This window comes from Perca fluviatilis, chromosome 19 (assembly GCF_010015445.1).
Source record: "Perca fluviatilis chromosome 19, GENO_Pfluv_1.0, whole genome shotgun sequence".
Lineage (NCBI taxonomy): Eukaryota > Metazoa > Chordata > Actinopteri > Perciformes > Percidae > Perca > Perca fluviatilis.
The window spans coordinates 4,976,269-4,989,614 of NC_053130.1; the positions used below are offsets into that span (position 1 = coordinate 4,976,269).

Here is a 13,346-nt window from a genome sequence, read left to right on the forward strand (position 1 = left end):
AGTGCAGCAGCAGTGGTGCATACTGTATGAAGAGAGGGTCAAAGGAAGAGAAAAAGCTTTCAGTAGCCGAGCCAAAAAAACAACCACACAAAATAAAATAAAAGAAGAAGAGTCTGCGAGGGAGTAAACAGGAGTTTGTTCAAAGAGGCTGCAGGATAGGTCGGGAGTTTGGATGATTAAGAATCCCATTACAGGCTACCCAGTCGCACCGTAGACCAGATGGCATGAGGATGTTTCCGACCCACGACGGGGACGGAGAAACGGAAGAATGGAAGTGAGCTTTGGGAGAGGAGAAGAGACAGAAGGTGGGGAAAATACCTGAAGATGGATGTATACGCATGGAGAAAGGTGCTGTATGGTGCAGAGTGGGAAATAAAGATGGAGGAGGACAAAGAGAAGCATAGAGCGTGGAGGCAGGAGGTTTAGCAGGAGCTCAGTGGGTGAAGTTACCATGTCCTTGTAACATTGTGGTGAAGTTGCCACCAGACACCTGAACAGAGTCCGTCCCTCACCAACCTGTCTCCCATGGCCAGACCTGATTTGTGTTGATCAAGAGAGTGATTTTGAAAGTTATTTGATTAATTTGCATCCCAGCTAAAGGTTAGTTTTCATATATTGCCAGACCTTCCACCACAGCGCTGCGGAGGAGGGTCTGGCTAGTCCACACAGCATTCCGGGATGGGAGATAAACGTGCTCTGGTTTATTGGCATTTCTTTAAACCAATCACAATCGTCTTGGGTGGAACCAAGACGTGTCTACGTTGAAAAGTTGTTTTAATCCTGCGAGAGAAAACTCAGATTGGACAGATAGTCTAGCTAGCTGTCTGGATGATTTACCCTGCAGAGATCTGAGGAGCAGTTATAGCATTTTCATCATTCTTGTATTTAACTTTCTTTATCTTTTTAACTTAACCTTTTAACTCGCGATTCTGTTCTGAATGAATTGTACTTCATGGCTGTATGTTAGGACGAAGAAGAAATCTCCACTCGAGGTCCACTAGCTAGCTTTTTATGGAGCTTTCAGTCGTGTAGATGATGTGCTGAACTATCTCACGTTAAGTGAGAAAACTCCATCGGCTCAAGAAGACCTTGGGATGTGGTTGAAAGCTGCAAAAAAAGCCAAATCCTGATTTGCAAAATTGTATCAAAAAAGTGCCTGGCATTAAAATCTATTGCTCCAAATCCGTCTGCCCTCCGCCTCTTTCTCTTATCTTCCTCGTCACAATTTGCTGTAAAGGATATTATAGTAAAACGCCAGGGGGGGATATTTGTGAGATAAAGCAATGAATGCTGAGAAGCAATAAGAAGAAATAAGAGCGCACAGCATTAAGGAAGGAGAGAGGGATATACACAGAGCGGGAGAGAAATAAAGAGTTAATGAAGGAGGGATTTAGAGAGAGAAAAGGAAGCACGGACTACTGTGGAAGAGAATTACCTGAAAACAATAAAGGTATGCCAGGATAAAGCAGGTAATAAGCTTGTGAATAAAATGCAAAATCAAAGTTAATAAGCAATAAAGCGTTAGTTTACAGTGTCCCTGTCTTAGAGAAGTTGGGAACAACAGTGTTGAATGCTGCGCTTTGCTTCCCTGCCCCATCAACAATCGTAATAAATGTGTGTATTTACATGTCCCTCAACTCTACACAAATACAGAATATCATCATTTATTCATTACCGCTCTTAGCTGCAGATCTGCACAACTTTATTGTCCACTAGCCCACCTCTTTATCGCACCGCCGAGACACATGAGGGAGAGAAAAGACAAAGGGAAAGTAGGCGAAGGGAGGTAGCAGGAGACATTTTGGGCAAATTCACAGTCTGAACTGGAAACACGCTCCTGCAAAAATGATTTGTATTAGAGCCCAACCGATAAAGGATTTTTAAGGCTGATATCGATACAAATATTTGGTGATTTAAAAATCCGGTATTCCGATATATCGGCCGATATATATTTTACAAAAAAATCGAGAAACGCGTAAGAAAACATGAACAGATTTCCCTAACATTAGTTATTAGTAGTTATTAGTGAGTAACTACTAATAAAATAATATGATAATGCAGTTTACAGTAAAATAAACTTGTTTGTTTTATTGTCACAACAGAACAGAGGAACATAAAAATATATTAAAGTTCTGATAAATAAAATGTATATAAATACAGACTTAAGATATGAAACTTAGGGCCCTATCTTGCGCTCAGCGCAATTGCCTTTGTACACCGACGCATGTATCATTCCTATTTTGCACCCGACGCACAGCGGTCTTTTCCCTCCACAGACACACGTCGGTAAATTAGGGAATGTATTTGCGCTCCCGGGGGCAGTTCAGCGAAAAGAGGAGGCATGTCCGGCGCAAATGTTCCCTGGTGCTATTTTGCAGTTTCAGAAAACAATTCCGCTACTGACCAGGAAAAACCTGGTCTAAAGTCAGTGGCGCTAGTCTAAAGTCAGTAGCGCGTTATTCTATTTTAGGGGCGCATGCTTGGCCATAATGTAGCGTGTGCACAACGTACAGTACAGTCCTCAACAGATGCAAGTGATGCGTTTGGAGGCCCACGCTCCATGGCTGCAGCAATCCTGCAAAACGGCTCTGGTTTATTGGCATTTCTTTAAACCAATCACAATCGTCTTGGGCGGCGCTAAGCACTGCATTACACTTCCTCTCCTCTCCTCACTTCTTGCCTCCTCTCCTTCTCTTTGTCTTACTGTCTTATTTATTCTCCTTTCTCTATTTAGGAAATAATTAATTAGTTCCACCTGTGGAAGTCACTTCTCTCCATCCCTTTGTTCATCTTTATTTAGTCTTCCGTTCCTCCAGTCCCTGCCTCTGCACTCACTGCGAGCGGAGAGGTTTTCGAGCACTAATTTGTTTTTGTTTTGCCGCGCTAACCTTGGAGGGGCGCCGCCGCGTTATTAGCTTCTCCTGCTCTTCTGCTGTAGATTGAGGTTCGATGCGGAAGGCACTTTTAATTTGGATTTAATTCTCCCTCTCACCCTCCAGCTCTCCCGTCCTCCCCTCAACCCTGCCACCCTCACACTTCTAATTAGATTTGGGGGGGAAATGAACTCTGATTAAAAACGTGGTCCTCTCCAACTTGACACATCACAAGCACACATCCACCACACACTGTCTGCTGCACGCATGGCACAGCCCACTGAAAAGCCCAGGGCAGGCTGGAAGCCTGTTTGGAAGACGTTCGGAGCCATGATATATTGGAGGAGCAAACAGTGGCTGCCATTCAAACCTTCTCCTCCTCCTCCTCCTCCCGCCCTTCTCCATCAAGTCTTCCATTAGTGCAGATCAGATCAAACTGTCAATCAGCCCAGCCCGCCTGCCTGCTTCGATCCGGTCTCATGATTTCTCTCTCTGTCCCACCATGCATTATTAACACAGATTTTCTCATATCCTGAGAGGAAATTAAAATCCGTGTTGACGTGTGTGTCTGTGTGGATGGTGGCTGATACGGATCTGTTGAGCCTGCAGTTCTTTGGTGAACAATTTGGAAGCTTCAATCTAAGGGCGGTTGGGTGTGTGTGAGACCTGTATGGCCAGAAGATGAAATTAAAAGCCACTTTTTTACAAGTGTATAGCTGTGGTTGGAGGTCAGGTGTTGTGGTTCTTTTAAAACTTGACTATTGCAACAGGACTCTTGATTCATATAAACAGAAGCCACAAGTTCTTTTTTTTTATATAACAAACAGTATGTGACATGCAACATTCAACAAGCACAAACTCTGGATTTCTGCATTATGTGCAGTCTCAAAGGACCACAGCTTCATTCTAATCAGACCTACCAGTGTTATTCTGTCAAAGTAAACACATTTTACTGAACTGCAGGGCATGTAACCCTATTATCAGACATAATGTTAATATTGGATGATTCTGCAATATGTTCAATGTTACAATGAAAATGATTCACTTAAGTTCAAGTTCAAGTTCATTTATTTATATAGCACATTTAAACAGCCGCTAGACATACCAAAGTGCTTTACAGAGCAAGCATATAAGAAAATAAAGCCAGCAAAATAACGCATAAAACACAAAATAAAAACAGCAAAGCTAAGAGCAACCTTAAAACACAGACTCAATTCCTCATGGAAACACCATCATTGTGATCATTGCTATGCTAAATAAATGGGGAAGATCATGTTAAAATGTAAGGAAAGCAAGAGATTCAAGATTCTTCTGGATTTAGTGATAGATATAATTGGATGTCATCTGCATAACAGTAAAAGTTTATGGAGAGTTTTCTAATAATATTACCTACAGTAAGCATATATAAGGTGAATAGAATTGGTCCAAGCAGAGAGCCTTGTGGAACACCATGACTACTGTGTGCATGGAGGATTTATTGTTACCAAACTGAGATCAGTCTGATGAAAAGTGCTTAAACCAGCTTAGTGTGGTTTCTTTAATTGCTAAAAAAAAAGGTCCCTGTAATATGATTTTATGGTGAATATTGTTGAATGCAGCACTCAGATCTAATAAGACAAATACAGAGACCTTCCTCTGACTATTTAAAACCTCCTTATCCTCAATATTACCGACTTAACTTATTAATGGTATGGAGCCAAACATTACAGAATAATAGCATTCAAAAGAAAACATTACATTTAAATAATAATACTGTGAAAATAGGGCTGGGGGTAAACGATTATTTAATAAACGATTATTTAATAAACGATTAATCGGGCGATTATTTTATCGATTAGTCGACTAATCTAACGACACTAATTGGACGATTAATATAACGATTATTTTTCTGTTGCTCGATTAATAAAAACCATAATGTATCTCAAATAAATACCAAAAAAATCTTAATAATATACTTTATTAAACATCTTCAGCTTTACACAAAATAAAATAAAAAAAATGATTTTACTGTTATACAAAATGAAAGGCCAGACTGTTTACTCTTAACAAGAGAGTTATGTTGGTACTGTAAATTTACTGAGAGTGTTTAACACAATATAAAATTCCTGTTTTCAGTTTTACAGTCCCAACATAAATCTCTCCTGTACAACGTTACTGCAATCTGCTTGCTACCGTTAGCTAGATCTAGCAGCTGTGCACTTTGGGGGTGCTAGGCTAACCAACGCATCTTAGCTCTCTGCAGTTTGTTCGTGCTAGTTTAGTAGCTAACGTGAACGTTAGCTGGAGATAGCTGTGTTCTGCAGCCGTAAGCTAGCTACCATTCAAGCCAACATTAGATGATAACTAACGTTAGCTAAACACAGCTGTCTAGGCGCCAGTAGCTAGCTAACGTTAACGTTAGCTACTAACCTAGCACGAACAAACTGCACGGAGAGCTAAGATAGTTAGCTAGCACCACCGAAGTGCGCAGAGCTCAAGCTATACAACACACTACGCAAACATGAAATTAATTTAGCCAACGTTATTACTTAGTTGTTATTGTCTCCTTCACAATGGGGTGCCTCCGTTTCAGATGCTCCCACATTGCTGTTGTGCTGGTGTGGTATGCCAACTCCATTTGGCAAAGAGTGCAAATAACGACACCTTTACGTTTGGGACTAAATTTGAAGTATTCCCATACCTTCGATGATTTAGGGCGAGCAGTTTTTTTTTACTTTTTCTTTTATTTGGGGCTTTTTGCAGGGTTTTGTTGGGAATTCTGTGAGGAGGTTGCTGTTTCATCCTCCATTCTGCAATGTTTTGGTCTCCCACGTGTGTGTGACGAGCTGTAGCAAAGTGTCGACGCAAAAAATATGACGTCGATGATATCGACGCGTCGCTGCAGGCCTATGTGAAAATAAATACTTATAAAACTAAACTCTAAAAAGAGGATAGCCAGTCAGCAGCCCTGACTCCACAGGTAAGATAACTGGGGCTGATTTTATGGAAAAGAACAGCGTTGTGTGACTTCCCAGCAGTATTTCAATTTATTTTAAACGTGTCAAGTGCCAGAAGTGAAAAATATTTAAAGCATTTTAACACCACATTCTCCATATGGATTATATTTGTCACACAGCATCCCACCTAAACAGAGGTGAGAGTGTGATACAGGGCCTTACAGGTTATATTAAAGTACAGCTGACAAAACTAGAGTTCGCCCACAAGGGAGAATGAATGCGTGTGCATGACCTTTAACCTCTGCTAGTGATGAACCCATTGCTCTGGTGATGATTAGAATGACCCCCCCTATTCTATGCTCTCACCGTGTCCTCTACCGCATCCCTCGCTCTTAAACAAGCACAACCAATTAGCACACCGCTTAATGAGGTCGTTAGCAACCTGGCGTACCCGAGTCCCCAACTTTCCCAGCTCTCCGTTTATGTTCAGGGAAGGCTCATCTGGCTAAATGGCACATTTACACTAACATACCACAGACTTACACACACACACACACACACACATACAGTAATTCCCGTATGAATATAATCGGAGCACGTAGGGGTCATTAAAACATCAGAGAGTTGTAAAATCCAAATAGTAAAATACTCAGAGCTGATAGCTTCAATGATAACTAGAGAGAGAGAGATGTGCTTTATATGGATATTTGGTGGTATGAAGTGTTTTATGAAGTCATCTCCCAGATTATCGGCCCTATCTTCTCCATATCACCATAATTTATTATGAAAAGGTTAGGATAATGAGTTCTTATTCCTTGGGATGAAGTTAAGGTAGGGGGTTGAATTGTGGGTCATCCTCCTCTGTTCCGTCTTCTCACAAGCAATAACTGAGAGATGGAGGATTGATGTGTCTCGTCACTCTATTCAGACTTCCCGTTTCATGCCAAAATAAATGGCATTTGTGTATTTTTTGTCTTGGGTTGTTTTTCATTGGTTATACACAGTTATGGGAAATTGTAATGCTACAGTGTACAATGATATTTTAGACGAAAAAGTCATAAATGTACTGTCAGGACTTTTACAGGATACAGTAGTTCTTATCAATACTTGGATTAGCATTATAAATACTGAGTATTATTTTCTAAACAACATTTTTAAAAGATGGATAATGATTATTTTTAATTTATGTGGTCAGTTGCCATGGTACAGGCTCAGTCAATGAACCTAAAATCACGGACTCACCTGTGCTTTTTCCGTTATTTTCTTATATTAGAACACGTCAGAGTGCAATATTACTTACTGGATAAAAAGGTGGCAATCAGGGAAGCTGCATGCAATCCTCTTTCTCGCTGTTTCTTCTTTACTCACAAACATACAAGGGCTGCAACTAATGATTTCATTGTCAGTTAATCTGTTGATTATTTTCTCCATTAATCAATTAGCTGTTTGGTCTCTAAAATGGTGAAACACGTCAATCAGTGTTTCAACATGACGTCCTCAAATGTCTTGTTTTGTCCGCGACTAAAAAACTTTTTAGTTTACTGTCACAGAGGAGTGAAGAAACTTGAAACTAGAAAATATTCAGATTGAAGAAGCTGGAATCAGAGAATGTTTTACTTTTTGCATAGAAAATGACTCAAACTGATGTATTATCAAAATAGCTGGCGATTCATTTAATAGTTGACAACCAATCGATTAATCTTTGCGGCTATAAAACACACAACGCTAAATATATTGTGTGTATGTGTGTGTGCTTCTCTTCAGCTTGCGATAAGTGGACTGTCCTCCCCAGACCTGGGCTGCACCGGGACGCCAACCGCTTTGGACATTCTGCCGTGGTTAGTAATGGGTGAGTTCCCTCCTTACATAGTTTATCATTACTGCCAAACTCCATGTGGGAAACACTGCTCCCCTGTATAGAATATCTGCACGTCTGCATTTTCTAGAGCTTGCCTTAGGTATTGTCTTGCCTAAGGACATTTTTAGCAGTGTATTTGCTAACACTGATGCTCAAATCTGGGTAAATCTGGTAAATAATCCACTAAACCACTCAATTATATATATGCAAATACAACCCATCTATGCATGATGCATTATTCCTGCACATTGTTACATTTCCTTGGTGTCTTCCTGCAGTGTCCTCTACATTTTTGGAAGCACAGAGAGTCTCGGTTGACTTTCTGCTCAGCTTTTCCCTTCCACAGGTTGTGTGGATTGTTGATAGAGTGATCTCTTTATCTCCGTGTTATATTTAGTTCCAGTTTACGCTTCTCTTGTCACTTCTCCCTCTGCTGACTTCTCTGAAACTCTCTGTTTAGAAAACTTGGGCTGTGTCTCTGCCACCTCACCTCTTCTCGTCTATACGCTTCGCTTCAGTCTCCCAGTAACTTTCTTCACACCTTCTATAGAAACCGTGTACATATGCGCTATGCATTTCTCTTCAGTACCTCGAGAGCTCTATAAATACCATTCCCGTTTTTGAGTCTGTATCTCTGTATTTCGCGAGTTTCATTTACACAGAAAAGTTGGTGAATCCGCTTCTTCCATCGTGGTGCTGTGGTTTCTAAAAGGATTTGAATGTGGTTTTTGAAATGCTGTATTTTCAGCTTGCGAGCCATTCACACTGCCGCTTACAAAGCAAAAAGACCTGTGTTCGACTGTTTGACTGAGCAAAATAAGGAAATAGCTGTCAGCACCCTTCAGTCCTCAGGCAATGACTTTCTTAACCTCATGAAAAACTGGCCAATCGCAGATGACGTGACATCACAAAGGTTTCTCGGAGCTTCTACAATGTAGTCTGGTGACGGATTTATTTTCTTAAACATCATCGGCGAACATCAGTCCCTTAGAATCAAACGGTCCAGGATTTAATAAGCAGGTTCAATTTGATGATTCCATCACGATGCAGAGCGACTTATTGCTGAACTCAGAAATAATGGTCTGACCCTTTAACACCATTTACTCACCAGAAAGTCAGCTTTGAGCACTGAAATGCCAGCTTTGAACTTCAAAAGGCCAGCGTGATTTTTTATTTTTTTTTTAATCTCTCTCCCCAAACCGAAAGTTCAGCTTTATGTTTGAAAGGTTCTCCTGCTGTCTTAACATTTCTTCATCTCTGCAGGCATTTCTTGTCTCTTTAAGACGAATACTATCTCGCTGTAACTTTTGCTATGCTGCTTCCTTCCACAGCTGCCTGCACAGGTTTCTGTCGCCCCTTGTGATTCTGTATATAATCCTCTCTGTATCTTCCTCAGCTCCATGTACATCTTTGGAGGTTTTTCGGGCCTCCTTCTGAACGATGTGCTGGCCTACACCCCTCCGTCCTGCCAGGCCTTTTCTAACCCAGCTTTGTGTGCTGCTGCTGGGCCAGGCCTCCGCTGCCATTGGGTCAAAAGTAGATGCGCCCCCTGGGAGCCAAAAGACGGCGAGCACATTATCCCTGCTCCTTTTTGCCCCGTGCGACCTGGTACGTTACACTGGGGTCCCGTATTTCCAGCTGCTACTTTCTTTCTTTCTCCTTAAACATTTTTCCCTGTCATGTCAACATATTTCCCCTGAAATGTACTGCACATGTACTGCAAGTGTTGCTCCTTTTTTTTCATGAGAATAATAATTATTCTGAAGGAGTTGGCTTCTGATGTTTGTTTGCATTCCGTAATTATGGGAACAGAAGGTCAATGCTGCAACAATTACCTCATTTTGAAGTAATTAGGTTCAGTCCGATCCCTCATTCTCTTCCCCCTCCTCATCTGTCTCTGCCAGATTTAGATGCAGAAGCTTTTCCAGGTATTCTGCTTCAGGCTGCTCACTGCCGGTTTAAATAAAAAGCAATCACGCTAATGGTTGTAGTGTCAGTTTTAAATAGAACAATAGTACAGATTGGATTGACAGTTTTAAAGGACCACACCAGTGTTTTTTTTTATGTTTAAGCTTTTTTACTACAAATCGTCTATACTTTACATACATTCTATATCATAACCCATAACAGTTAGCCTGACAAGCCAGACCCACATCAAGATGTTGGGTCTGGGAACTCACCATTGGCAGGGCTCAATCCGAGGGGCGGGATAAACGGTTGTCTTTCAAATTCCCTCTGCACGTAATAGGATAGCGCTACAACCAGGCAGGGCAACGAAGAAGGTAGCGGAGCTAGTTGATAGATTAAACTTTTGCCGTATCCGGTCGGCAAAACTCCGAACACATCTTCCTTTTTTAAGAATCACTTCAGTGCCGTTCTTTGTTCTTTTCTCAAAGAAAAGCTGAACTCCAAGTCTTCCAGAAGACCGCTGTTCCCAGCAGCCACAACCATAAGCCCGCCCACGGACTCTATACACGATGTGATTGGCCTGACCAAAATTTGGTTTTTCCAGCTCGCAAGTCAACGGAGAGTGCCTAGACCCCCCTGGCTGCAAAATAAATTTGCTGCCACTAGGGTGCGTCTCGATTTTTAAGCTACATAACAGTGAACATCGAGTCAATATAACATAATCAAGGGCAGAGCTTTCAAATCAATCTAAAGTTAAACCAACCTGACGAGGTTCTTTAACAAAAAAACAAACATCTGAGAAGCCATCATTGGCAACTGTTTGGAAAAGGGCAGGCACAAAAAATACCTGGCAGGTGGTCGGATGACCTATCTGTCTATCACAGCCGTCGCAGCTGTCACACACACCCAAACCACGCCCGTAGTTCCTGATTGGTTCAGTTTGCTGCTGTTCTGGGACACTAACACATAACTCGAAGCCTGAAAAGATGGATTTTCGTGTGATCTTGTGATATCGCGAGAATCCAGCTGCCGTGCGAGGTAACCGTTCAGGTTCAAGTCCCTGTACGCACCAAGTATGGCGTGTGGACTGGTAGCTGGAGAGTTGCTAGTTCACCTCCTGGGCACTGTCAAGGTGCATCGAGCAAGGCGCCGAACCTCCAACTGCTCGAAGCACAAACAAAATGTAGCCAGGATCAACTGTACTCTGTTGATTTTCGTGCTTTAACTGGAACAGTGGAAAAATGCATTCAATAATCTAAAACTGTAATTAAATGGTTGATAAATGGCTGCCAAAAAATGTGAAATGGAGATTTGTAGTTAAGGAGCAAAACAAACAAACCAATGAAAACACAGGCATGGTCCTTCGGAAGCATGATGGAAGTCTGGCTGATTGACATCGTGCCAGATCAGTGCTCAGCCTCTGCTTTAATCCCACATGCATGTTTATTCTACAAATGGCAGCACAGCATGCGTAAATGTCCAGAGTGAGCTACAGCTGCATAATAACATAACTGCCATGTGTAAATGCCTTTTTAATCACATCCAAACATTGTCATTACATGCTCGTTTACACTTCATGAAAGCATCACTTGCTTGCACATGGCCACCACATGAGTCTGTATGCAAGTTCCTGACATACACCAGATATTTAGAAAAAAATGGACATTCCAGTGCTACTCGTGCTTTTCAGACTGATGCCAACTGACTGCGACTGTTTACTGCTTTGCCTATCTTGACATTGAAACATTTGTTGGATCACAAGCAACTTATTTAAAGTCCACCGATTATGATTAGTGGCCATTGATCTTCTAATTAGAACTGAATTCCCAGCAGATGTATCAATCTTTTCTGATACAGCAAGAAGTAAGAACTAAATGGTACATGTAAGAATGAAACATTTGTTCTTATCAGAGAATTTACTATGGCAGCTGCAAACTGAAGAGCATTAATAATAGCATTACTGATATGCAGTGTTGAATGATAACATAATGTCTGTTAAAGTTGCTGTAGGTAGGATTGTGAAGATCCAGGACTTAGCCAAAACATTTGAACATCAACAACTTCTCCCTCCCCCCTTTCCGCTAAAGCCCGAAACGGTCTCCTAAGCTCCTCCCCCCACAAGGGAGAATGAATGTGTGTGCATGACCAGTGATTGACCCCCCTGGCCCTGATTGGTGCATCTGAACAGGGAGCGGTGGATTTTTGTAAATCACACTACAGACTACAGGCTTTTTTTAAATGACCTGCTTCATGTAGTTCTAATGGAACGTAGGGTCAGTTTCAGCAAATATGACAGAAAGTTAGTTACCTTACCTACTGTACCTTTAAATCCACGTTCTTTTGCCTAAGACTACTCAAGCACCTCCTCCAGTTAGCAATTTTTCCTAAATTCCTTAATCATGCCTTGATTCACTCCTCAAACTCTGAAGAAGGAAAAGCATTAATTTTGTTTGTGTGTGTGTGTGTGTGTGTGTGTGTGTGTGTGTGTGTGTGTGTGTTGTGTGTGTGTGTGTTGTGTATGTGTGTATGTGTGTGTGTGTGCACGTGGTGTTTGTTGTGCCCTGCCCTCCTCCAGACAGCAAAGACGAGCAGTGTTTCCGGTTCTCAGACTGTGCCAGCTGCACCGCCAACACACGGGGCTGTCAGTGGTGTGAGGACAGGAAATGTATATCTGCATCCAGTAACTGCACCGTGGTGAGTCCTCACTGGGCGTCTGTAGAGGAAGTCAACGTCTGTGGCCCCGTGGGCGGCAATTCTCATTGGACCTCACAATATGAGATTGTTGGTGCAACCGAAAGCATTTTTGTCATCTTAACCGTCCTGTTGTCCTCGGGTCAAATTTGACCCATTTTCAAAAAGTTTCTACATCAGAAGTTTCCTTCAACCAAACAAAAAAATAACGCTCATCACAAGTTAAATAAATGATCAGTTACCTACTTTCATTGAATTAGGGTGTTTTATCCAATTTTATAGCATTTGAAGAAAAAAATTGATGGAACTTTGAAAAAACAGCAACAAAATCGACAAAGACATTGGAAAAAGTTACAAAAAACGTCAGGAAAAGTGACAAAAACAAGGCGAAAAGCCACAAAAGTGTGAAACGTTAACACACAAAGGGTGGCTACTTTGAGGAATCTAAAATATAAGACATGTTTTCAGTTATTTCACACTTTTTTGTTAAGTACATAATTCCATATGTGTTCATTCATAGTTTTGATGCCTTCAGTGAGAATCTACAATGTAAATAGTCATGAAAATAAAGAAAAACATTGAATGAGAAGGTGTGTCCAAACTTTTGGCCTGTACTGTATATCTTAGCAGAAAGTTGAAAAAAGTTTGCGTTTACTTCACACAAGAGCAGCCATTTTCCCCTGTTGCCATGGGAACGTTATTAAATGACGTCATTACGCGACGTGAACATCATCGAAAAGCAGGGTGTTGGGGGAATCACTTTTTTTTCTCTTTTTCATCAAACCACAGTTTTTGCAAGTTCCCGCAGTTTCATCGCATAAAATTGCATAAATATCCCGCATATTCCATCGCATTTTTTAAGAAAACGTGCCGCATAATCAAGGATTTTTGCTCACAACAATCACAAAAAAACTCAGCATTTTTCTGGAAGGACTGGTATACATGCGGGCGCCATCTTGGGAAAGCAGTGCTTGAGCTACGTTACTGGATGCTGGTTGCACGGCTGGTACGCTTACAAAGTTCTCAATGCTTGGGTTTACATGTAGGGACCCTCATTATGCTACCGTGGAAGTGTGGTGC

At 41.4% G+C, this 13,346-nt stretch overlaps 1 protein-coding gene across 3 annotated transcripts in view; it reads left to right on the forward strand.

Moving 5' to 3' along the window:
* The window catches only part of atrnl1a (attractin-like 1a), a 345,015-nt gene that overhangs the window by 72,547 nt on the left and 259,122 nt on the right, over positions 1-13,346 (forward strand). For all 3 annotated transcript variants that reach the window (XM_039784008.1, XM_039784009.1, XM_039784010.1), the window contains exons 11-13: positions 7,574-7,658; positions 9,064-9,275; positions 12,151-12,269. In XM_039784008.1, coding sequence (XP_039639942.1) covers positions 7,574-7,658; positions 9,064-9,275; positions 12,151-12,269 — 416 coding nt within the window. The remainder of the gene's footprint in view (positions 1-7,573; positions 7,659-9,063; positions 9,276-12,150; positions 12,270-13,346) is intronic.